We start from the raw sequence: 27,252 nt of genomic DNA, 5'->3' as shown, positions 1-27,252 counted from the left end.
TTGGACCACTGTGTAACTTGATCCACCGATGCAATCACTATTTCCAGGATAGTTTGCAAGATACTTTATACAGCGCTTTGAACCTTCTACATGGTAGACAACTGTCCATAAATCTCATTATGCAGGGTTGGCTGGACGCGGTCATAACGGTGTCGAACATTCTGTTCCCAAATTCTTCAAATCTTTTCACAATAGTTTGACAGCGTGTTGTGCGAAGACGTTTAGAAATACAAGACTGCCTTATACATATGAAGAAATACCAGTGTTTGAGGTAAGTTGAGTGAAATTTATATCAATGTTTGTAAAGTAGTTTTTACGTAAATAATTTTTAAGTGTTTCTTTTACAATGCGTGTAAATTGAACCATCACAAAGCGTGTAACTTGAGCCAATGTTAAAATGTACCAACCCTTACAATATAACAAATTTAGAAGATAAAATTGTCCATTATGTCTTCACTAGTGTGAATTTCCAACAATCAGAGGTCAGTGGATGAAAGTTTTGTAAGGACATATAATGATAATATTATTTATATAATATTTTATAAATAATAATATTATAAAACATTACTTTAGTTTATTTCAATGTTAATGATATTTTATTTCTTAAATTATGTAATAAGACTTCGTTTCATTTGGTGGGTCGACAATTACAACTTATTAACGAATTCTGCTTTCGCCATTACTTTACAGATGACTACAAGACAGGCAAGAAAAGCGAAGGGAGTGTATGGGAAGTGGAAAGAAGAAAATCTGCAAGTCGCTTTATTTGCAATATCGGAAGGGGTTGGCGTCAATGAGGCTGCACGAAGGTATAATATACCTAGTGCCACCCTTAAAAGATACAACAAAAGGAAGGATGCTAAAATTAGACAGCCCGGTCACCCACTTGACTTGCCACAAGAGGTGGAAAATGATCTTGTGACACATCCTCTGCAGCTAGAAAAAATGTTCTATGGGTAAATACATTACAGCAAAATGTATATTAGGGCCTACATTAGGCCTACAACTTAATTCAATCAAACTTAATATAGGCCTAATACTTAATCTGCTTATTCTTTAATTTCAGACTGACACGGAGAAGTGTTATGCAATTAGCATAAGAGATTGCAGAGAAGAATAAACTGGCCACTCGGTTCAGCAAGGAAACGAAGACTGCCGGCAAAGAATGGTTTTCCGGCTTTATGAAGCGCCATCCCGAACTTAGCCTTAGGCAGCCAGAAGCCACATCACTTGCCAGGGCTTCAGGATTCAACAGGGTTGTAGTCGGCAAGTTCTTCGACACATTGGAACAACTTGTCGACCAACACAAATTAACTGCTGCCAGAATATTCAACATGGACGAGACATCCCACACTGTCGTTCAACGCCAAGAGAAGATTCTGGCACAGAGGGGAAAACATCAGGTTGGAGCCATTTCTTTGTGTGAACGAGGTCATAATGTGACAGGAATGTATGCCATGAGTGCGAGTGGCTTCTTTGTACCTCCTATGCTGATTTACGCTAGGAAAAAATTGATGGAGTCTCTCACATTTGGAGCACCTCCTAACACCATCTTCCGCTGTCAGGATAAGGGATGGATGGATTCTGACACATTCTGTGAATGGATTAGGCACTTCATTAGAACTGTCAAACCCAGCCCTCAGGAGAGAGTACTGTTGATTTTAGATGGTCACAGTAGCCATACGCAATCGCTCAAAGCGATTGAGATCTGCCGTCAGTACGGTGTGATTATGTTATCTCTACCGTCGCACTGCATGCACCGTCTCCAATCACTGGATGTGTCTTTCTTCAAACCTCTGAACACATTCATGTCGGCTGCCATATCAACGAAGATGAGGGAACTTCCAGGACAGCGGCTGAATGTCCAGCACATTGCCTCACTGGTAGGAGTGGCATTCCCCAGAGCAGCAAATATGCAGATTGCAATGAATGGCTTCAGGCACACTGGTCTTTGGCCTGTCGACCGAAATGTGTTTTCAGAGGCTGATTTCGCGCCTTCTTTGGTGACCAATCGGCCTTTGAATGATGAGCCATCAGCATCAGCATCTCGGGCAGCAGAAGAAGTGGAAGGAGCAACAACAGCAGCATCAGCAGAGAAAAAGATGGGAGACAATGTGGAGCTACTTTCTGGTCTCACAGAATATGTGTCAGTGAAGGAAATAACCCCTTTGCCTTTGTCTTTAAAATCTGGACAGAGAAAATCCGGAACGAGATACAATGCATCTGGCGTGGTGCTGACCGCTATGCCACACACGAATGCTCTGCAGCAACAATCAGATGGGAAGGCTGCAAAGAAGAGAAAATTATTTGATTCGAAAGTTAAGATGACATCCAAAACACGCTGTGTTATTTGTGGTGAAAGTGAGAACAAAGACTGGATTCATTGCAATCGATGTGGAAAATGGGCCCACGAAGAATGTGCAACAATTACAGATGAACTATTTTATTACTGTTGTATGTGAAATCATTGCTTGACACAAATTTTTGTTTGAATAAACAACATTATAGGAGTTAAATGTGTTTAATATGCCTGGTCCAAGTTACACGATCCTCTGATTCATATTACACGACCCTGGCTCAAGTTACACGGCTTCGAAATTTTGATTAAATTTTATTTTTGAAGTATTAGAATTAAAATTATTGAAGTCTTATTCTACTTAGGGATTTATTATGGCAATCTACCATCATAAAAAATTCAGGGACATTTTTCTCAATATGATAAGTGAGTTACGGCCATTCAAACTTAGGTGGTCCAATATACACGGTCCTCCCCAAATACCGGACAGCTAGCAGTTTTGCGTGCAAACGACTCTGGTGCTGCTACCTACGTGCCGGTGTGGCGATACTCGCGAAACAAGCTGTATTCAACTGCAATGTATATTGTTGCTGGGCTAGTTAATAGTTTTATTAATTAGTGCTGTGTTAAAATGTCAGGGTGTATATGTGCTGTTTATATTTGTGACAATTGCAGCATTACAAATTACTCCAAATCATACTTTCTATTTCCGACAGTTCATAAAACGTGAGTCAACAACATTCCAACATTCTTCATTAGGCCTAATTCCTTCTTCTTTTTGTTGATATAAAAATACAAATTAGTTTTTTTATTTACACCTAATAAATGAATAAAAGTTAAAATGTATTGGATTTTAAGGTTTTATCAAATTAAGTTTTGTTGTTGTCCTCATGCCTTTACTAATTATTACAAGCATCAGATTACTATCAATTTTATCTTTGCAGTTGTCAGCAATCCGTCTGTAAAACATTACTGTAAATTAATTCCTAATATCACATTGATATTGTCTCGGTAAACGAAAGAAAAAATATCTAACAATTAATTACGAAAAGTAATATGAAGGATGCAATATTTCTCATAATATGCAGCTTTGATATAAGATAATAATTTTGCATCAAATATTATTCAACGTTTCTTAAGTTTTTCATATATAATTCCACATTAGTAACTCAAGTTTTAAACAATAGTCCGAATCCCGGTATGTTAATATTTGTGTATGTGGACGTGATTCCATCCCTCTCCGCTAGATGTCAGGTCCGCGATATTTCGCACTCACGCCAATGCTACTAGTATACAGCTGTGCGGTATTATTATAGTAAGGTATTTGTTAATAGCCTACTGGATATCCTACATCAGTTTCTCTACAGTGTTTCTCTTACACTCTTATTGAGTTTGGTCAAAAATATTTTTATTTTATTGTACTTTATGTAAAGACAAATCTTTTTATTTAATATACAGTAAAACCTCGATAAGACGTGCCCGCTTATTACACTATCCCGTGTAATACGCTTTTTTTTGTCGGGTCCCTGCACATTTCATATATAACGCCTTTATAAAATACCCTGTTTGTTGTGTTCAAATCCCGCATAATACGCTGTTTTTGTGGAATATTTTCGATGTAATTTTCAGCAGTGTTCTGTAACAGCAGTGCAACATCTTGGTCACTGAACTCACTGGTGCCATTAACTTGAAAAGTATTGGTATTCGACCCTTTACCTGCGCATTTAAACCTTCATACTTCATACCTTAGTATACCCCACCCTCTTGTTACGCTCTCTTATTCGACTCCTTACCTGCGTGGTTAAAGCCTACATACAGTCACAATACCTCACCCTCTTGCTAACCCTCTCTCTCAAACAGCATTCCTTACTCGGCCGTAATAAAATTCTGGAAATTTTTTCTGGGCAGTTTGTTGTCCTTTATTGTATTGAAGTGTCTGTGAATGTGATTACAATGAGTGTTAAACGAAAAGCCCTTTCTGTGTCGGAAAATTTGGAAATCTTACGAAAGTATGATGGGAACAGTACTCTTACTCAGAAACAACTCCCTGATGCTTTAGGAATCCCATCATCGATATTAAGAAGGGTAATAAAAAATCGCGACTCAATCACTGCAGCTGCGATGTCGGCAGGATGTAATCGCAGGAAACTGAAGTGTGGTAAATATGAACATTAAACATTACAACTTCAAAATTTTCAGGCGGCAAAATGTTTTATTTTTCACGTTAGATTGGGGTCAAGGCGAAATGAATATTAAAAAAGAATGGAATTGACCTTTAAAAGTGGTCGCTACTCAAAATATTTGCTGGTTACTGAGTACGGCAAGTGAAATGAATGTTATGTAATATTTTGTTGTATGACTTTAGGATTTGTTATAATCTGTCTCTTCCAGAATGCTCTTGCTTGTGGGACAACGGCACCCAGCATGGACCCCAGCTGTGATCTGAAATCGGAAATAAAAATGGAGGAAACAGAAGAGCCAGTTACATTTCCTGTGGTGAAGTGTGAGTCTGAGGTGAGTGATGTTCATTGGTGGTTCTGTTCCAAAGGCTGGTGGTATTCAGCTTGTGCTCTGTTGCCAACTCCATAGGACTGCACTTACTGAACTTACAGGGACATAGGCATTGGCACAGTAGCTCATCTAGTCATGTCTTTGTTCATGTATTTTAAAATTGTATATGTATTGGGATAGATACAGACGCAGTACACATAAATAGGCGATTAAGCAAAATGGTGGAGGTGGACGAGGCTAAATTTGGCAAAAGGAAGTATGAAAATGGCAGAATAATGAAAGGGCAGTGGGTGTAATAATGCAATACATTGTGCCGGGGAGCACAACAGTTAGTGATTCTTGGCATGCGTATGATTAATTGTTTAAAGGAAGAAGGGTATGTTCAGCTGACGGTAAATCCAGCGTACGATTTTGTGGATTCTAAAATACGTACCCCACGAATAGAGCGCGTTCCTGGGCATTAAAGTGCAACTTTCTTCCATTTGGAGCGAGAATAAATCATTTTGTGGGTTATCTGGCAGAAGACACATTAAAGGCTAACTATCCCGCGAGGAAAACTGCAATACTTTTCCAAAGATTCAGAGTCGCTGTACTCACCGCCACACTGAGGGGAGCTGCTCGTCATGCATGTAGTTCTACCTAACGAGAGAGACAGGCTACGCTGCGAATCAGAGTCACGTGATCATATTGGTCTAGTCATGGCCATCATGACATTCGCCGAATATAAATACAGGTTCAATATTCTAAAAAAAACAAAGGAATTGCTATTTAAATTCCTTTTAAACGTGTATTTATATATAAACTTATTGATTGTTGGCCATGTTATGACTAAGAATGTGACGGCACGACGTAGCTGTGTAGTTAGCTACATGTCACGTAGGAATATGGCGAATCCTTTTTCTTTATATTACTGACCTGTTACAGTATCGTATATGCAAGGCATTACAAAAGCCTAAACTAACCTAACCTAACTTGTTACAGGCTCGTATATACAGTGAGTTCACAAAGTACCCTCCCACGTATTCTTAATTAACTTAGTTTGTGAATGTTGAATGTAGATGTTGGCACACACACTTTTACTTTGGTATCATGCTACCATGGTAACAGAGCAGTTATATAGAAACATGGCTGACCAGAATCCGTTTACCATCGAGCAAAGATTAGTGACAGCGGTTTCGCTTCATGGAAGACGTCATACCAGCGACTCCATGGAAACAGTGAAGATGAAATTTCGTGACCGCTTTGGTGTGGAACCGCCAAGGATACATTAGACATTTGAAGGTGTAAAAATAAACTGGGAGGAAATATATCAGTCTTAGTTTAGCTTCTCAACTTACATAAACAAGTGTGTATACACTGCTTTCTAGATACTATACGCGTAGTCAAGAGGGCTGTGATTCATATCCCAGTACCAAAGTAATCTGCACACAGGTTGCTGTTTGGTATTCTTGTATATGGATATATTTAATGAGCAAGGTATGAATTATATTATTAAGCTAGATTACATCGACTTTTTTGCAGACTACGTTCTTTGGCACGGGTTCTGCTTCTGGGAAAACTGCAGAACACGGAACCCCCTTTGCCATCCCCCCCCAAGTCACTATGGGACGGTGGGAACTATGGGTAATAGGGCGAAGGGGGAACGGCGATGTGAGGGAAAAAAATTTCCCTATTCCTTTCCCTCCTGCCTTCTCCTCTCTCTTCATTTCTTCATGTCGTGGTATTCTGTTCTTCTATGTCCTTGTTGTATGTTACGTTGTTATTTGTCTTCATTTCATGTTCTTTATCTTCTTTGTTGAATCCTCAGTAGCCGGAATCCTCAGCAGTCTCTCAGGAGAACACGTGTTCTTGGTTGAAAAATTTTTGAAGTCGTGTGTGTGTGTGTGTATATATATTGCTCAGTAAAAAAAAAAAAAAAAAAAAAAAAGAGCAACATGCGGGATGCAATTGTCAATCATGAATAAGAAATTAATGTATAGACGTGATGGTGTTAGAGATAAATTATCGTGAAAGTGACATTTGTCTCCATATATATATATATATATATATATGTTACAATAAAGCGATTTTATGTTGGATTTTAAGTGCATAAATTAATGAAAATTCATGCGACTAGATGGCGGGCAAGCGGGCGGAGGAGTGAAGGAGCGTTGAGTTAACAGGACCTAAGCCACGACAGGCCAATCAGAGAAAGAAAGGGTGGCGAAATTAACAGCTGACGCTGGACATGTTCGCGTGCCGACAATTTTGTGCTGACGTGTGAAAAGGGTTGGATGTCCGACTGTGTTGCTATTGTCGATATTTTCGCCGTGCATAACTTTAGCAGTGATATCGGTAAGTTGATATGGTTTTTGCAACAGAAAGGGTTATTAGCATGTACGTACACTTGCCGTAAATGTGGTGGCCGATGCAAATTCCGAACAGGCAGGACCAAGCGAGGATACTTGTTGATAATTCCCCTGCTAACAAGAATCGGTATCTTGCCGAAAGGTACTTTTCAGTGCCTACAAATTATCAGAGAAGAGCAGAGTCAGCATTTGTGAAATGCGCTTCATCATGTTTTCGAAAAGGCACTTTCCAGTGCCCGACACCCCCTTGTCAGGGCTTGCAGCTCCGACACCCCACTTTTTGCATCATGTGCTTTTCCTCGATGTTCACGGAGATCGTCAGTGGCCGCCATGATGTTTCGATTTGGCGCGTGTCTCGAATGGAGCGAGGAGTATACGTGGTAGGTGCGGTAAAGGGGAAGGTAGGGTACCGTGTTCTGGAGTGTCATTTTGATGGAATTATGATTGAACCGAAATTACTCTGTAGACCACTAAAAATGTCTATAATCATCACTCTCGAAAGCTGTAATTATTCTCAGCTCAAGTCTGTTTCACTTAAGTGGGTGTCCAGCTCTTTTCCTACGCAGACTAATAAATAGCGCATAATGTCTTTTCTTGCATCTTAGAACCAAGTCTTCATTTATACCAGCTTTGAATTTCTTCTCTTACGTAATTAGCAGTTCCAACAGACTGCTCTGGTCCGGAGAATTTGGAGCCCACCTCATGTTCAGCAATTTCGTCACCTTTTCATTTCCTTCAATGCTACTGTGACCCAACACCCAGACGAGTTTTACTTCACCCTGTTCTGCACAATGTTCTATTGTAATGTTTTGGAGTTTGCATAATTCCAAATTGATTGAGAAACTGATCGCCGTAAGCAGAAAGTTTTGATATAGCGAATTCTTCAATATTTAACACAATATTACACTGCAAGGAATTGAGAAATAATTATGTATTAGTTGGATATATAAATTTTACTTGCCACATTAGGTGTATGACTTCATGTAACAATTAGAATATACCGTGATAGCAGTGGGTCTGAGACATCTCACTCACACTGCTTAAGTTTTGTTTATTTGCAGGATTACAAGAAGACAGGTGGAGCATGCAGGATTGAAGGGTATAACTATGAAGTCAAAATGGCTGGACTTCTCTTCCTTAGTCTGATCAACGAGAGAAAAGGCTTCCATATTGCTTCCAACATGGATGCAGCTGGAAAGTTCGATGATTTAGTGCTAGACATTGATGGTAAAGCAGTTTTTGTACAGTTGAAACATAAGCTAGGGCCACAAGTCTCAGAAAAAAAGAGATTATACACAGTACGCAAAATCTTCGCAATGAAGGACCACTACAGTTCTTACTGCGATCTCAAGAATGCTTGGGGACAGAAAACTGACCTACAACGGTGGGGTGCATTCAGCGATGTGCAGTTTGTTGTTTACACAAATGCTGTTGTGGCTGTAGGTGAAGCTGTTGATACTGACGTCCAGAATGTTCTCATGACAGGAGGAAAATGCTTACGATTCTCTGAAAATGACTTTCCCGAGTTAAGGAACGAGCCTGACTTCAACCAGTTCCTCCATCAGTTCAGGTTATATACAGAACAAGCAAGTGAGAAGAAACTTGATTCCTTAATCAGAACTGAACTTCATAAGGCATTGGGGACGGATTCTCAGTTCCAGACGTTTCTGACTAATATAACGAGCTGGATGGAAGGCCCTGGTTCATACCTCACAGAAAATGTTCAGTTTTGGAAGGATATAGTGAAGTGCAGTGTTGATGACTTCAATAAAGCAAAAATAGATCAGCTCGCAAAATTTAAACTGCAATTTGATGAAAGAGAGTTGAACTTATTTAGACAGCGGTTACTGGAAAGCAGAGGACTTCTGAGAGTTCAGAATTCTAACGCTCTCACTTGTCTCAAAGTCCACCAAAGCGTTGACAAGAAGATTCTGGTAGATGCCAACGTGTTGGAGGATAGAATGAGTGAAGTGTTGGTCTTGTGGGGTCGCTGGCCTGGATGTGATGTGCTTGTAATTGATGGCTGGGTTGAAATAATAGAAAATTTAGTCCACAATTTAGGTTCAGAAAAGACCCTTGTTGTGATTGATGACTGTGAGAATGAGAGGATATTAAAATCTCTCAGCCACAAAGACGAGTTTCGTTTTGGGCAACTGAATGAGGAATCAAAGAGACGAGTATTAGATTGCATAATTAATTTCCAAGGTGAGTCCATCACACTTAACACATTAGTTGACGACACTGTATTCAACGAAGTAGCGAACGCTGAAATAGTAACTCAGTTGGTCTCTGGAATTGTGGAAAGCATTGGAGATAAACTCACTCAACAAAATGAACACTACATACCTCGTAAATTTTTTAATAGAGAACATGTGAGTGAGAGAATTTTTTCTGATGACCGGGACTGCTTAGTTGTAAGTGGAGTTTCACTGCAGGCTCTGAGGAAAATTGTCCTGCCTACGAAAGTAGTAGAGATATTTGATGAAACGACACATTCTGAAGATGGAGAGTGTCGCTGTTTTGTAATTGGAGGACAAGAGGATTTCGAGAAAGCCAAAACTGTATTTCAACGAGTCCATTGGCTTCATAAAGAGGAAACTGGATTCATTTGGAAACAGTCCAAAGGCAGTGTGTCCTATGTTAAGGCTTATTTAAATGATATGACGTCAATCAGAAGCTTGCAGGAAGTGATGCTGATCTCTGACAAAGTCAAGTTGCTTGTGGCTCACCCTGGAATGGGAAAATCAACAGAAGTTGTGAATTTAGCTCAGGAATTCAAGCGACGTGAACCTGCATGTTGGGTGGTCACTATATTTCTGATTGAGCACACTGATTACCTGAGTAGTTGTGGAGATTCTGCAGTTGAATTTCTGTTACGAGTAGGAAAGTTCATGAGTGACTTCCCTATGTCATTGTTCAAACACGAGTTAGATCATGGTGGCAATATTGTGATCCTGATAGATGGGTTTGATGAAATCAGCCCAGATTATGCAGGGAAGGTGTTGCACATGTTAAGGCAACTTATCAACTACAAATTTAAACAACTTTGGATCACTTCTCGTTCTTTAATGAAGGACAGGCTGGAGGAAAATTTCTCTTGTCTTTCATTTGAACTTCAGCCTTTCACAAAAGAGGATCAACGTTATTTCCTTGCTAAACTTTGGAATGATATAAGTGATGGTTCATATAACTTAGACATATTTATTTTCAATTTGTTGGAAGTGACAGGGAATATGTTGAATGACAAACTTGGCCAATTCACAGAAATTCCTCTGCAGACTCTGATATTAGCTGAAGTATTTCGCAGTGAAGCTTCTGATTTTTGTAAGTCAGGTAAGATGAAGGTTGACCGCAAACTGGATTTGTTGGAACTGTATAACAAATTCGTGAATAGAAAGTGGAATATTTTTGTTTGTGAAAAGGGCCTAGCAGATGAAAGAAATCCGGCGATGCGTGATTTTCTGCAGTCGCACTGGAAAAAGTTTGAGAAAGATCACATGGCATGTGCCTTACATTCCTTGTTAAAAACTGAAGACCTTAACCGTCTACACTCCTCCAAGAATATTATGAAACGAGTTGAAGGTTTCCAGGACCGATTTAGAAACGGACATGAGAAGAGTGGAATAGTTGTTCAAATGGTAAATTCCACAGCAGTGTTCATTCACAGGACATTTCTGGAGTTCTTTGCCGCGAAGTGGTTCACAAGGAATTTCGAAGATGAAAGAGCATATATAAAAGAGATATTATTTAGAGAAGAGTTCGTAATCGTGAGGCAGTTTTTTGATAGGATCCTGGCAGAAGGATTTAAATTGCATACTGCCATCCTGAATAAAGACAAACATTCTGTTGAGGAATTACTTTTATCCCCCGAATGTGATATGTATGAAAAGGATAAGGGTGGGAGGACTCCCTTGCACTTGGCAGTTATCAGTCATAGTGAAAGTGATAATAAAGCTGTGTGTGAAATCATGGCGCTATTATTGCAAAATCATTGTGATTGTAGAACTGAAGATGAAGTGTTTCACTGGAGACCACTGACACTTGCTGACAAGATACAGGCGTGGTCAGCTGTTGACATGCTGCTCGGCAGTAATGCTGAAAGTAGTGACATGATGTTCACTATGGAGTTGATCAAGGGTGAAGAGTGTGAAGAGTTTTTGTGTAGAGTGTTGGAAAGTGTTGCGTTACATGGATATATTAATATTGCAAAGTTGATGTTGAAATGTGGGTTATGTGTGATTCATCCCCTTATAACGTACGTTGGTGGGGATTTCGGTACTTGGAGAACTATTTCCACAATGTTACACGTAGCTGCTTCTGCGGGACAAGTAAAGCTAGTGGAATTTTTGCTCGAGGTTGAAGAAACAGAAGGAATTATAAAGAAATGTGCTCTTCAGTGGGCTGTCCACGGCAATCTTCCTGTATCTGAGGGGACTTCAGCATTTACTACTACCAAAGAGCGGCTAGAAATACAATATTTTAATGGCCTGACACCTTTGTCAAGTGCTGCTCTAGAAGGTCGTCTAGAAACGGTGAGGTTGCTAGTTAAGAAAGGTGCAGAGGTTAATACAAACGATGCTTTCGTACTGACTCCTTTGTATCATGCAATTTCTGGTTCCCATGTGAACGTTGTGCAGTTTCTAATAGAAAGTGGCGCTGATGTTAATGCATATGACGGGGAAGACCTAAGCCCAATATTACTAGCTGCACGACAAAACAATCTGGATATTGTGAGACTACTAATTGATAAAGGCGTTGATGTTAATGTGTATAATACGTCTGGTGAAAGTCCCATATTCGCTGCTGCATATCGAGGGAATGTTGATGTTGTGAAACTCCTAATGGATAAAGGCGCTGATGTTAATGTGTGTAACAAGTCTGGTGAAAGTCTCATATTCGATGCTGCAAGAGGAGGTAATGTTGATGTTGTGAGACTCCTAATGGATAAAGGCGCTGATGTTAATGTGTGTAATAAGTCTGGTGAAAGTCCCATATTCGCTGCTGCAAGAGAAGGTAATGTTGATGTTGTGAGACTCCTAATGGATAAAGGCGCTGATGTTAATGTGTGTAATAAGTCTGGTGAAAGTCCCATATTCGCTGCTGCAAGAGGAGGTAATGTTGATGTTGTGAGACTCCTAATGGATAAAGGCGCTGATGTTAATGTGTGTAATAAGTCTGGTGAAAGTCCCATATTCGCTGCTGCAAGAGGAGGTAATGTTGATGTTGTGAGACTCCTAATGGATAAAGGCGCTGATGTTAATGTGTGTAATAAGTCTGGTGAAAGTCCCATATTCGTTGCTGCAAAAGGAGGTAATGTTGATGTTGTGAGACTCCTAGTGGATAAAGGCGCTGTTGTTAATGTGTGTAATAAGTCTGGTGAAAGTCCCATATTCGCTGCTGCAGTAGAAGACAATGTTGATGTTGTGAGACTCCTAATGGATAAAGGCGCTGATGTTAATCTGTGTAAGAAGTCTGGTGGAATTGCCATATTCGCGGCTGCAAGAGGAGGTGATGTTGATGTTGTGAGACTCCTAATAGATAAAGGCGTTGATGTTAATGTGTGTAATAAGTCTGGTGAAAGTCCCATATTCGCTGCTGCAGGAGATGGTAATGTTGATGTTGTGAGACTCCTAGTGGATAAAGGCGCTGATGTTAATGTGTGTAAGAACTCTGGTGAAAGTCCCATATTCGCTGCTGTGAGAGGAGGTAATGTTGATGTTGGGAGACTCCTAATGGATGAAGGCGCTGATGTTAATGTGTGTAACATGTTTGGTGAAAGTCCCATATTCGCTGCTGTGAGAGGAGGTAATGTAGATGTTGTGAGACTCCTAATGGATAGAGGCGCTGATGTTAATGTGTGTAATAAGTCTGGTGAAAGTCCCATATTCCCTGCTGCAAGAGGAGGTAATGTTGATGTTGTGAGACTCCTAATGGATAAAGGCGCTGATGTTAATGTGTGTAATAAGTCTGGTGAAAGTCCCATATTCGCTGCTGTGAGAGGAGGTAATGTTGATGTTGTGAGACACCTAATGGATAAAGGCGCTGATGTTAATGTGTGTAATAAGTCTGGTGAAAGTCCCATATTCCCTGCTGCAAGAGGAGGTAATGTTGATGTTGTGAGACTCCTAATGGATAACGGCGCTGATGTTAATGTGTGTAATAAGTCTGGTGAAAGTCCCATATTCGCTGCTGTGAGAGGAGGTTATGTTGATGTTGTGAGACTCCTAGTGGATAAAGGCGCTGATGTTAATGTGTGTAATAAGTCTGGTGAAAGTCCCATATTCCCTGCTGCAAGAGGAGGTAATGTTGATGTTGTGAGACTCCTAATGGATAAAGGCGTTGATATTAATGTGTGTAATAAGTCTGGTGAAAGTCCCATATTCGCTGCTGCAGAAGCAGGTAATGTTGGTGTTGTGAGACTCCTAATGGATAAAGGCGCTGATGTTTGTGTGTGTAATAAGTCTGGTGAAAGTCCCATATTCGCTGCTGCAAGAGGAGGTAATGTTGATGTTGTGAGACTCCTGATGGATAAAGGCGCTGATATTAATGTGTGTAACGAGTCGGCTGAAAGTGCAATATCCGCTTCTGTAAAAGGACGTAATGAGACTCCTGATGGATAAAGGTGGTTATATTAACGTATGTAACAAAAATTGTGAGAAATGGTAACCTAGATATTGTAGGTCTCTTAAATGAGGAAAGTGCTGGTGTTAAGTTATGTAACAAATTAGATGATGTTTCATTGTTTGTTACAGTGGACGTAAAGATTGAAAAATATAATCTATCATTGCTTTCGTAACATTTCCAAATGAAGCAGCCTCTTATTCGAAACTCACGTACGGAGTTCCTGATGGACGATTCCTCATGGGAACCAGAGTACTACACGTACCTTCCACCCTTTTTTTTTGTCAGAACACTCCAGATAATTTCTCAGACGACAGCTGTTCAACCAAATTTTTCTGCTTACATTTAATTTGTTCACAGTTTTGTATGTTGGGAGCGCACGGAATTTTAACACCATAACATTTGCAGAGTTTGTTTCAACAATTAATCAATCACTCCGAATTATCAACTTCATATTCTTTGCTATTTAGGGAGGCCTATATTGGAACTAGAATCAATACTATTTCCAGTTGTATGACTATATTCCAAAATCATTGTTGAGTTATATATCCAACGAGGAAAAATTATAAAAATGTATTTCTTATTTCTGAATCTGCTCCACTTCACCTTTCATGATACATATCACTGAGGGAAAAAAGGGATGCATTTCATTCTATCTCACAAAAGCAGGCTTGCCACTGAGACGTCACAATACAACTGACAAGGAACCAGTCCCATGGACGGAAATGTACGATATTATATTTTGTTATAAGTTTTGTGTAATATAATATTGAAAGTGTAGCCAAACTGTCCTCAGTTTTTGTACGAATAAAATTTTAATAGATGTTAGCATTGCGTAGTATTTGTAAGGTTTATTTAACAGAAGGAGTAATGCAATAATAAAATTATTATATTTTGTCGTTTTTTATAAATTACTGCATATAAGTACAGTGAACAAATTTAATATTGGGCCAATGTTATCCTTGCTATATGTGCAGAATCACATTTTGCATTAAAATAAATGTATTATAAAATACGTGTATATAAATATATTGTACAATTAAAAGTAAGAAAACTGCGTTATTGTACCACAGTCACTGTGATATGGTAAAAATATTTCAATCATAAGAAAGCATTATTTGTATTATCTTTCCTGAAATACAGTAAGAGCACGTCAATTTAATATTGGGCCGATCAGTGTTATTATCCACTCAAGGTACTCAGTTCATCCTCAGGTGGAGTCAGGTGCGTCTCTGTGATGTGTGGACGTACTGAAGCTAACAAGAGTGGCGTGGGGCGAAGAGGACCCAACATTACGATTGAGCAGCGGAAACTGATTATATACCATCCTGCAACAGGTAAAAGTCAATGACAAATAGGCAATATGCTAAATTTGTTGATGAACAGTGTTGGAAATATCATAAGATGATATAACAATGAGGATAGAATAGAGATTATGTTTTCGTACAATAGAGGAAACGTTAATTTCTCGGGCCCAATATTAAATAGTGTGCATATAGCCTATATTAGGTTTTTTGTTTTCAGAGAGTCGTTTTATTTCTTCAAGTAACAATTTGTATTTTTTAAGAAGTAAGTTTGTGTTTAAATTGAAATAATGTTTTGAGTGTCAATTTCTTGTGTATGTTTGTTTCAAATGTCAGATGTAGACCTACAAAGTGGTAGTGTGGGGATTATAAAGAATGGACACTTCGCGTCGGTACCTTTGATGTAGCTGGACTGATTTCAATGACATTCAAGCCAGCTAAAGCGTGAGATTCTGCTTTCTCCCTAGAGTTGGCGCTGACATCACACCAGCTAGCAGTCGACACAGCAGGATTATAACTCATATAATTAATACATCTAGGTATATTATGTACTCAAATAAAATAAATTGAATCCATAAAATAATAAATGCGCCATTAACTGTAATGTCTAGACTCTAGAGTTCCTTTATAATGAGAGTTGAGACGTTGACCCCAACAACAATTAAAATATGTAATGACTTGATAGCACTGAAAATGGAAAAACAAAACTCTTACGAGAAGTAAAACCATATACCTATATTATATTATATACAAATATTAAACCAATTTGATACATAATTTTATAATGTATTATATTAATTTATAATATAATTTATTATATCTCAAATTTAAAAAATTATTATTACAAATAGTTTGTTACTGATAAATAAGGAAAAGCTGTTAACTTGAATTTATTTGAAGCAAAACGTTACTGGATTATGCAATAAGGTAGGCGATGTTTGGATCCTGTGTCTCAACTCTAAACTCAATTCTTATCTTAGCCTATGCTCGATTACACTAACCTCTAGCGCTTGAAAGGAGAACTAAACGCGGCGCACAGAGAAACAAAATGCAGGAAAATTCGCTCAGTGTCCATTCTTTATAATCCCTATTCGCTGATGTGACATTGGCCCAACATTAAATTGTTTCACTTTATACTTGAGGAGGACACTCGTCATGCTTCGATTTGCATTGTGATCTGCCAGTTTCGAAACAATTACAGGGTGTAACATAAGTTTCTGTAACACTATGTTAAAATTATTCTCTTGTTAATTTCCATTTTCTCAGGAAGCATGACCAAATTTTATGGTGTAGGAGTTGGTACTACTTGATTGTAGTGTGATGCAATGGATTTCAGAGGGTTTAAATAGAGATGACGCTTGTAATATGTGTTAGTATTTGAAAAGTTCGGGGGAAAAAACGATGGATGTCACAGTTTTGTTAAGGTTGATGTCGTTGTCTAATTCAATGGATCACTACGAAATTTGATGTTGTTCTTATGAAAAATGGTAAAAACGAGAATTATCACCACGAATACAGTAATCCTTCCCTTTATTTTCTATAGAAACAGCACTACATCTTGCAGTTATAGACCCAATTAGATCATTATCTACTCCTTACCACAAATGTGACAGTCATCGATTTTCCCGCGAAATCTTCTTCTGTTATTTTGCAATGTTTATTCTGTACAGATTGCTATATTGCGTATTCCTGTAGCACATGTGATCATGATTATTTGTTTTTATGATGACTAGGGAAGATTTACTTTTGTTAATTCTGTTCATGATTGGTTTTATACACATTGAAATAAATTTCTTGTACATTGCTTATCCAAGCTGTATTTATTTTATGTTAAGAATACACTTCCAACCCTAAACAATCTTCGTGATCATAGTGACATATTGCAGTCTCAGGTTGACCCATACCTGGTTAAAAATGGGGCGCATGGCCTCCAGTGCTGGTGCACATTTCATTGTTTACAATTTTAAGGGTTGACGTCGGTGTATATAAAGTATATTGTATTAGTGATATAATAATTTGTGGCATTGAAAAGTGGTCGTAGAGCGAGGGTAGAGGACTGAATAGAACTATTACGAAAAGCTAGTCGTCCGCCATTTGCTGGTTGTGTAAACACGTTACGATCATGTGGTATCATAACTAACCCGGACGTAAATAAATCTCTTAAATTGTCGTAATAACTTTTTACAGTGTTTAACTATACACATTGATGGTCAATACCAATTGCGTCAACCATTGTAAAATCTTCATTGCACATCATCAATCACCATCTATTCATTTTTATAAATTCAATGTATATTTATTTTCAATAAACTTTTATCATTTTGATAGCTACCACATCTTGCCGCAGAATATCCTTTTTTTTTAATTTCATCATGTATTTATTTAACATTAATTTACATTTTCTTTTTTGTTCATTTCAATTGATTAGGATGCCGATATTTTAAATGCATGATTTAGACGGCAGTCATTTCGTTTGTCCTATTATTACATTTGCTTGCGAGCCACTGCCTGCTGGATCGCAACGCCTTGATAATATGTTCCGTTACAAAATGGTGATATTTTAGTGTTATTGAATTGCTCCCTGTATCAAGATCGTATATTTATTATTTGGGTAAGTTACAATTAAAAAATATGTTGACGCAATTATCATTGCACCATAATTAGCATTTTGTCCCGGGAGCAGGACTGCGATTCATCATCGTTCTGGCATCTTTCGATTGAGCTGTGTAGCATTAAGTTTCCTGCGAAGTTTTCCCTAGTGTGACCTTCACACTTACGGCGTATTGCGACTCTTCGGACTGTGACAGGCACGCTGTGTGATACTACTAAACGGAGAAAAGATTTTGGGTAATATTATTATAATGGTGATACTATTGAAGGGGAGAATGGTGGTGAAATAATGCAGAAAAATGGAAAAAAGTCCCGATTTAAACACTTAGGATTCGAAAATGACTTTTCAGTGATTGTAAGGACGTACTTTGGCAACTGAGCCACGAAGGCGGACGCATTTAGGGAATTAACTTACATAGAGTAATAATTTAAGAAATAATACCTACGGTACTTGGATGTTAGTGGATGTGAGCGGATATTTTAAATTAATTTTTATACCCCTATCTTCCTAGGACAAAACTGCTTAATTGAGGAGCTAATTTTCAAAATGGTCCTTGCCCATTTTCATAACTTTGAGAAAAATAACGGAAAAACTATTTGAGGTCTAAAATTTTTTTCTTACCAGCTAGGCAAGAGGCATTATGAAACCAAAGAGGTTGGATGCATTTAGAATCAAATGGGAGCATAAGAGTCTTTGAGGCCAAAGGTGGAACTAATATTGTGTTGCAAATTTTGCTGTGAACAAGATTCAGATTCTAATAGTTATTTTAACGAAAGATTATAGTGGTTTATAGGGCGTTCCAAAGCCCACGCATGATAGTTCTATATACAGTTATATTTCAAGAAGGCATGACAGATATAATTTTTTTTTATCTCGTATTGTTTTGAAAATCAGCTCCTCAATTACAATTGTGTTCATCACCACCAAGTTGTATACACTTCAATGAATTTTCTTTATTTAAAGTTCTATTCTGATCCCTTTCTAAGGGCTGTAAGTCCTTAAGAAGATTCATGATGAAGAAATGTACTGTAAGATAGTCATATTCAACCTCTATTATATGCAATTCATCATACTGAGGAAATGAGTGCATGGAAATGTTATTTATTGCAGGCATTAAATCCAAGATAAATCCCGGGGATTGTGACTGTTAGATGCAATAACAGTAATCGAAATTGAGGTATAACATTTTCTTTTTGTTGGTTTCGTCACAAGATGATTGTGTCTATATATGTTTTCGTATTATTTTCCTGTAATTATTTGAGGCATATAGTTATGTTCGTGATCGTATAAACTTTTTTTAGTTTTAATTTTCGAGGCTAGCTATATTTAGATGTTTGGTGAGCTTGTTTTGCCTTTGGTGGAGTTTCGAAAATATAATTTTCGTTCCTTTCTAAACAAGCATACTCTGGAATCATAAATAATAAATATGTAGCCGAAATTTTACTGATTTTTCGATTTTCCAAAAATAATTGGTCCTAGCATTTTTTTTTGCACGCGATAATGGCTGAACCGATTTATATGAAAATAGGAATATAAATTAAGTTCGTTATAACTTAGAATTTAAGCTATATGGTATTCAAAATATTTTATTTAAAAGGGGGGTTATAAGGATGCTTGAATTAATTAAATTGAAATATCTCGCTTATTATTGATTTTTGTGAAAAATGTTACATAATAAATGTTTCTTTAAAAATAATTTGCGATAAGTTTTATTCCATGAAAAATTTTGATAGGACTGATATTTAATGAGATAAATGAGTTTTAAAATTAAAATAACTGCCATGTAAGGCGGTGTAATGAAATAAAAAACAAATGACTTCTTCTATAAGGGGCCCTGGACAACAACAATCGAATGCTACGAAACAGCCTACAGGTAATGTTTCTGTGTTTGTATGAAGTAATATCGTAAGCTAAATTGTATAATTAATTATCAATTCACCATTTATAAAGTGTAGCTTCTCTAGATGGACATAATGCTATAATGTTATTACAGTAACTTCTTAGTGAATCGAGGACAAGTAAGATCAAAATAGCTTCTTATGCACACAAAACTTCATAGGCTATTCTGTACATTCGTTTCCTCTATTTCCTAAAATAATTTTTACGACCGAATGAGTGGTCTCTGGATCGAGCTCATCGCATGTAAATGTTTTTAATACAATTTAAATTAAGTAACATAATAATTATATCCATCTATCAAACACGAATGTTCCCTGGATAAAATGTCGTATTTTAATTATGTAATTACTTTATATTTATTTCTAACGGGTGCAGCGGAGCGCACGGGTACGGCTAGTATTATATTAAATTTGGAAGTGATAAAGTGAAAATAGTTTGTATGAGTGACAAAACATAGGGAAGTGATAATGTGAAAAAAGTATGCATTAGTGACAAAACACAGGGAAGTGATAAAGTGAAAATAGTATGCAAGAGTGACAAAACATAGGGAAGTGATAAATTGAAAATAGTATGTTTGAGTGACAAAACATAGGGAAGTGATAAAGTGAAAATAGTATGCATGTGTGACAAACCATAGGTATGTGATAAATTGAAATTTATATGCATGAGTGACAAAACATGGGGAAGTGATAAAGTGAAAATAGTATGCATGTATGACAAAACATAGGGAAGTGATAAATTGAAAATAGTATGCATTAGTAACCATAGTCAAGTGATAAAGTGAAAATAGTATGAATGAGTGACAAAACATTGGGGAAGTGATAAAGTGAAAAAAGAATGTATTAGTGACAAAACTTAGGGAAGTGATAAAGAGAATATAGTATGCATGAGTGACAAAACATAGTGAAGTGATAAAGTGAAAATAGTATGCATGAGTGACAAAACATGAGGAAGTGATAAATTGAAAATAGTATGCATTAGTGACAAAACATAGGGAAGTGATAAAGTGAAAATAGTATGCCTGAGTGACCAAACATAGGGAAGTGATAAATTGAAAATAGTATGCATGAGTGACAAACCATAGGGAAGTGATAAAGTGAAAATAGTATGCATTAGTGACAAAACATAGGGAAGTGATAAATTGAAAATAGTATGCATTAGTGACAAAACATAGGGAAGTGATAAATTGAAAATAGTATGCATTACTGACAAAACATAGGGAAGTGATAAATAGAAAATAGAATGCATGAGTGACAAAACATAGGGAAGTGATAAAGTGAAAATAGTATCCATGAGTGACCAAACATAGGGAAGTGATAAAGTGAAAATAGTATGCATGACTGACAAAACATAGGAAAGTGATAATTTGAAAATAGTATCCTTGAGTGACAAAATTTGGGGAAGTGATAAATTGAAAATAGTATGCAATAGTGACAAAACATAGGGAAGTGATAAAGTGAAAATAGTATGCATGAGTGACAAAACGTAGGGAAGTGATAAATTGAAAATAGTATGCATGAGTGACAAAACATGGGGAAGTGATAAAGTGAAAATAGTATGCATGAGTGACAAAACATAGAGAAGTGATAATCCAAAATAATATGCATGATTGACAAACATAGGGAAGTGATAATGTGAAACTATTATGCATGAGTGACAAAACATGGGGAAGTGACAAATTGAAAATAGTATATATTAGCGACAAAACATAGCAAAGTGATAAAGTGAAAATAATATGCATGAGTGACAAATCATGGGGAAGTGATAAAGTGAAAATAGTATGCATGAGTGACAAAACATAGGGAAGTGATAAAGTGAAAATAGTATGCGTGAGTGACAAAACATAGGGATGTGATAAATTGAAAATAGTATGCATGAGTGACAAAACATGGGGAAGTGATAAAGTGAAAATAGTATGCATGAGTGACAAAACATCGGGAAGTGATAATCAAAAAATAGTATGCATGAGTGACAAAACATAGGGAAGTGATAATTTGAAACTATTATGCATGAGTGACAAAACATGGGGAAGTGACAAATTGAAAATAGTGTGCATTAGCTACAAAACAAAGGGACAAAGGGAAGTGATAAAGTGAAAATAGTATGCATGAGTGACAAAACATAGGGAAGTGATAAAATGAAAATGGTATGCATGAGTGACAAAACATAGGCAAGTGATAATCCAAAATAGTATGCATGAGTGACAAAACATAGGGTAGTGGTAATGTGAAACTATTATGCATGAGTGACAAAACATGGGGAAGTGACAAATTGAAAATAGTATGCATTAGCGACAAAACATAGCAAAGTGGTAAAGTGAAAATAGTATGCATGACTGACAAAACATGGGGAAGTGATAAAGTGAAAATAGTATGCATGAGTGACAAAACATAGGGAAGTGATAAATTGAAAATAGTATGCATGAGTGACAAACCATAGGGAAGTGATAAAGTGAAAATAGTATGCGTGAGTGACAAAAAATTTGGGGAAGTGACAAATTGAAGACAGTATGCATGAGTGACAAAACATAGAGAAGTGATAAAGTGAAAATAGAATGCATTAGTGCCAAAACTTAGGGAAGTGATAAAGAGAACATAGTATGCATGAGTGACAAAATATAGGGAAGTCATAAAGTGAAAATAGTATGCATGAGTGACAAAACATGGGGAACTGATATATTGAAAATAGTATGCAGGAGTGACAAAACATAGGGAAGTGATAAAGTGAAAATAGTATGCATGAGTGACAAAACATACGCAAGTGATCAATTGAAAAGAGTATGCATGAGTGACAAAACATAGGGCAGTGATAAAGTGATAATAGTATGCGTGAGTGACAAAACGTAGGGAAGTGATAAATTGAAAATAGTATTTATGAGTGACAAAACATAGGGAACTGATAATGTGAAAATAGTATGCATGAGTAACAAAACATGGGGAAGTGATATATTGAAAATGGTATGCATTAGTGACAAAACATGGGGAAGTGATAAAGTGAAAATAGTATGCATGAGTGACAAAACATAGGGAAGTGATAAACTGAAAAAGTTATGCATGAGTGACAAAACATAGGGAAGTGATAAAGTGAAAATAATATGCATGAGGGACAAAACGTAGGGAAGTGATAAATTGAAAATGGTATGCATGAATGACAAAACATAGGGAAGTGATAAAGTGAAAATAGTAAGCATCAGTGACAAAACATAGGGAAGTGATAAAGTGAAAATAGTATGCGTGAGTGACAAAAACATAGGGAAGTTATAAATTGAAAATAGTATGCATGAGTGACAAAACATGGGGAAGTGATGAAGTGAAAATATTATGCATGAGTGACAAAACATAGGGAAGTGATAGATTGAAAATGGTATGCAATAGTGACAAAACATAGGGAAGTGATAAAGTGAAAATTGTATGCATGAGTGACAAAACATAGGAAAGTGATAAATTGAAAGTAGTATTCATGAGTGACAAAACATAGAGAAGGGATAAATTGAAAATAGTAAGCAAGAGTGACAAAACGTGGGGAAGTGATAAAGTGAAAATAGTATGCATGAGTGACAAAACATGGAATTGATAAAGTGAAAATAGTATGCATGAGTAACAAAACATGGGGAATTGATATATTGAAAATGGTACGCATTAGTGACAAAATTTAGGGAAGTGAAAAATTGAAAATAGTATGCATTAGTGACTAAACATAGGGAAGTGATAAATTGAAAATAGTATGCATTAGTGACTAAACATAGGGAAGTGATAAATTGAAAATAGTATGCATTAGTGACAAAACATAGGGAAGTGATAATGTGAAAATAGTATGCATTAGTGACAAAACATAGGGAAGTGATAAATTGAAAATAGTATGCATGAGTGACAAACCATAGGGAAGTGATAAAGTGAAAATAGTATGCATTAGTGACAAAACATAGGGAAGTGATAAATTGAAAATAGTATGCATTAGTGACTAAACATAGGGAAGTGATAAATTGAAAATAGTATGCATTAGTGACAAAACATAGGGAAGTGATAATGTGAAAATAGTATGCATGAGTGACAAAACATAGGGAAGTGATCGATTGAAAATAGTATGCATGAGTGACAAAACATGGGGAAGTGATAAAGTGAAAATAGTATGCATGAGTGACAAAACGTAGAGAAGTGATAATCCAAAATAGTATGCATGAGTGACAAAACATAGGGAAGTGATAATGTGAAACTATTATGCATGAGTGACAAAACATGGGGAAGTGACAAATTGAAAATAGTATGCAATAGCGACAAAACATAGCAAAGTGATAAAGTGAAAATATTATGCATGAGTGACAAAACATGGGGAAGTGACAAATTGAAAATAGTATGCATGAGTGACAAAACATGGGGAAGTGATTAAGTGAAAATAGTCTGCATGAGTGACAAAACATAGGGAAGTGATAAATTGAAAATAGTATGCATGAGTGACAAAACATAGGGAAGTGATAAAGTGAAAATAGTATGCGAGAGTGACAAATAATTTGGGGAAGTGACAAATTGAAAACAGTATGCATGAGTGACGAAACATGGAGAAGTGATAAAGTGAAAATAGAATGCATTAGTGACAAAACTTAGGGAAGTGATAAAGAGAACATAGTATGCATGAGTGACAAAATATAGGGAAGTCATAAAGTGAAAATAGTTTGCATGAGAGACAAAACATGGGGAACTGATATATTGAAAATAGTATGCATGAGTGACAAAACATACGGAAGTGATAAATTGAAAATAGTATGCGTGAGTGACAAAACATACGGAAGTGATAAATTGAAAATAGTATTCATGAGTGACAAAACATAGGGAAGTGATGAAGTGAAAATAGTATGCATGAGTGACAAAACATAGGGAAGTGATAACATGAAAATAGTATGCATGAGTGACAAAACATTGGGAAGTGATAAATTGAAAATCGTATGCATGAGTGACAAAACATAGGCAAGTGATCAATTGAAAATATTATGCATGAGTGACAAAACAGGGAAGTGATAAACTGAAAATAGTAAGCGAGAGTGACAAAACGTGTGGAAGTGATAAAGTGAAAATAGTATGCATTAGTGACAAAAGATAGGGAAGTGATAAAGTGAAAAGAGTGATAGTGACAGATAAGACGGTAAGGCAATGGAATAATAGTGAAAATGGGTAAGATGCAAATAATAACCAGGGAGTGATAATAAGTCAGTAGTGATAGAAATATATTAAAAAAAGTGGGAATGGAAATATAATAATACTGAAGAAACAACTTCGCCTGAAAATACATAAATTAGTTTAATGGGAATAAGTGGTGTGTGAACGTTAGTGATTCAAGTGAGTAAATGAGTTGACAACTATGGAAGAGTTCAACTTAATGTAAACAATGTTGGGAACATTCTTATCAAGTGTGGGGACTTAATTTTCAGGTTCCATTGCGCACAAGTGCAACCTGTGGGCTTCCAAACTGTAATTGAAGTTTTAATACAGCTTCACTGTGGAAGGATAGGAAGTGATTCGAGACTGATCTAACCGATTATTTATTTATGTGTATCAAACCGATATTCCCAGGATACTAGTTCGATTAATTAAAATGTGTCTCAGTGAAACGTACAGCAGAGTTCGTATTGATCAGTTTCTGTCAGATGCGTTTCCAATTCACTGTGGGCTAAGGCAAGGAGATGCACTATCGTCTTTACTTTTTAACTTTGCTCTAATGTCTGCCATTAGGAAAGTCCAGGATAAGAGAGATGGTTTGGAATCGAACGGGTTACATCAGCTTCTTGACTATGCGGATGACGTGAATATGATAGGAGAAAATCCACAAACGATTAGGGGAAACATGGGAATTTTACTTGAAGCAAGTAAAGAGATAGGTTTGGAAGTAAATCCCGAAAAGACAAAGTATATGATTATGTCTCGTGACCAGAATATGGTACGAAATAGAAATATAAAAATTGGAAATTTATCTTTTGAAGAGGTGGTGAAGTTCAAATATCTTGGAGCAACAGTAACAAATATAAATGATACCCGGGAGGAAATTAAACACAGAATAAATATGGGAAATGCCTGTTATTATTCGATTGAGAAACTTTTATCATCCAGTCTGCTGTCGAAAAATCTGAAAGTTAGAATTTATAAAACAGTTATATTACCGGTTGTTCTGTATGGTTGTGAAATTTGGACTCTCACTTTGAGAGAGGAACAGAGACTACGGGTGTTTGAGAATAAGATTCTTAGGAAAATATTTGGGACTAATTGGGATGAAATTACAGGAGAGTGGAGAAAGTTACATGTCACAGAGCTGCACGCTTTGTATTCTTCACCTGACATAATTAGAAACATTAAATCCAGAAGTTTGAGATGGGCAGGGCATGTAGCACGTATGGGCGTTTCCAGAAATGCATACAGATTGTTAGTTGGAAGGCCGAAGGGAAAAAGACCTTTAGGGAGACCGAGACGTAGATGGGAAGATAATATTAAAATGGATATGAGGGAGGTGGGATATGATCATAGAGAATGGATTAATTTTGCTCAGGATAGGGACCAATGGCGGGCTTATGTGAGGGAGGCAATGAACCTCCGGGTTCCTTAAAAGCCAATACGTAAGTAAGTAAATATATCAAACCAATACTTTTTTTATGTTTGTTTGATTAAATTTGAAGCGATTTTATAAGCAAGTTTTGAACTATTATTTATTTATGTATATATAACCGATTATTCATTTATGTACCTATATATAACCGATTATTTATTTATGTATATATAACCGATTATTCATTTATGTACCTATATATAACCGATTATTTATTTATGTATATATAACCGATTATTCATTTATGTACCTATATATAACCGATTATTTATTTATGTATATATAACCGATTATTTATTTATGTATATCTAACCGATTATTTATTTATGTATATCTAACCGATTCTTTATTTATGTATATCTAACCGATTCTTTATTTATGTATATCTAACCGATTGTTTATTTAAGTATATCTAACCGATTATTTATTTATGTATATCTAACCCATTATATATTTATGTGTATCTAACCCATTATTTATTTATGTATATCTTACCGATTATTTATTTACGTATATCTAACCGATTATTTATTTATGTATATATAACCGATTATTTATTTATGTATTTCTAACCGATTATTTATTTAAGTATATCTAACCGATTATTTATTTATGTATGTCTAACCCATTATTTATTTATGTATATATAACCGATTATTTATTTATGTATTTCTAACCGATTATTTATTTATGTATATCTAACCGATTATTTATTTACGTATATCTAACCGTTTATTTATTTATGTATATATAACCGATTATTTATTTATGTATTTCTAACCGATTATTTATTTACGTATATCTAACCCATTATTTATTTATGTATATATAAGCGATTATTTATTTATGTATTTCTAACCGATTATTTATTTAAGTATATCTAACCGATTATATATTTATGTATATCTAACCCATTATTTATTTATGTACATATAACCGATTATTTATATATATATATATATATATATATATAACCGATTCTTTATTTATGTATATCTAAGCGATTATTTATTTAAGTATATCTAACCGATTATTTATTTATGTATGTGTAACCGATTATTTATTTATGTATAT

General features: G+C 36.2%; 2 protein-coding genes across 8 annotated transcripts in view; both read left to right on the top strand.

The window, feature by feature from the left end:
• Positions 1-27,252, top strand: part of LOC138691910 (uncharacterized) — a 123,406-nt gene that overhangs the window by 78,342 nt on the left and 17,812 nt on the right. For 3 of the 7 annotated variants that reach the window (XM_069814521.1, XM_069814523.1, XM_069814522.1), the window contains 2 exons: positions 4,688-4,810; positions 8,217-16,888. The exons of 1 other annotated variant lie outside the window; for it this stretch is intronic. In XM_069814521.1, coding sequence (XP_069670622.1) covers positions 4,688-4,810; positions 8,217-13,775 — 5,682 coding nt within the window. In that variant the 3' untranslated portion in view covers positions 13,776-16,888. Of the gene's footprint in view, positions 1-4,687; positions 4,811-8,216; positions 16,889-17,595; positions 17,692-27,252 lie in introns of those variants that run through there. 3 more of the 7 variants (XM_069814519.1, XM_069814518.1, XM_069814516.1) reach the window with 3 other exon arrangements.
• LOC138716462 (uncharacterized) lies at positions 668-2,462 on the top strand. Its single transcript, XM_069849575.1, has 2 exons — positions 668-956; positions 1,067-2,462. The coding sequence occupies exon 2, from the start codon at positions 1,182-1,184 to the stop codon at positions 2,460-2,462; it is 1,281 nt and encodes a 426-aa protein (XP_069705676.1). The 5' UTR covers positions 668-956; positions 1,067-1,181.

The sequence above is a fragment of the Periplaneta americana genome, chromosome 16, assembly GCF_040183065.1.
Source record: "Periplaneta americana isolate PAMFEO1 chromosome 16, P.americana_PAMFEO1_priV1, whole genome shotgun sequence".
In the NCBI taxonomy this organism is placed as follows: Eukaryota; Metazoa; Arthropoda; class Insecta; order Blattodea; family Blattidae; genus Periplaneta; species Periplaneta americana.
This window is presented reverse-complemented; position numbering and strand designations above follow the sequence as displayed.

What these genes read in the sequence shown, in the direction of transcription:
- LOC138716462 (XM_069849575.1), top strand. Translation starts at nt 1,182, where the DNA reads ATGAAGCGCCATCCCGAACTTAGCCTTAGGCAGCCAGAAGCCACATCA.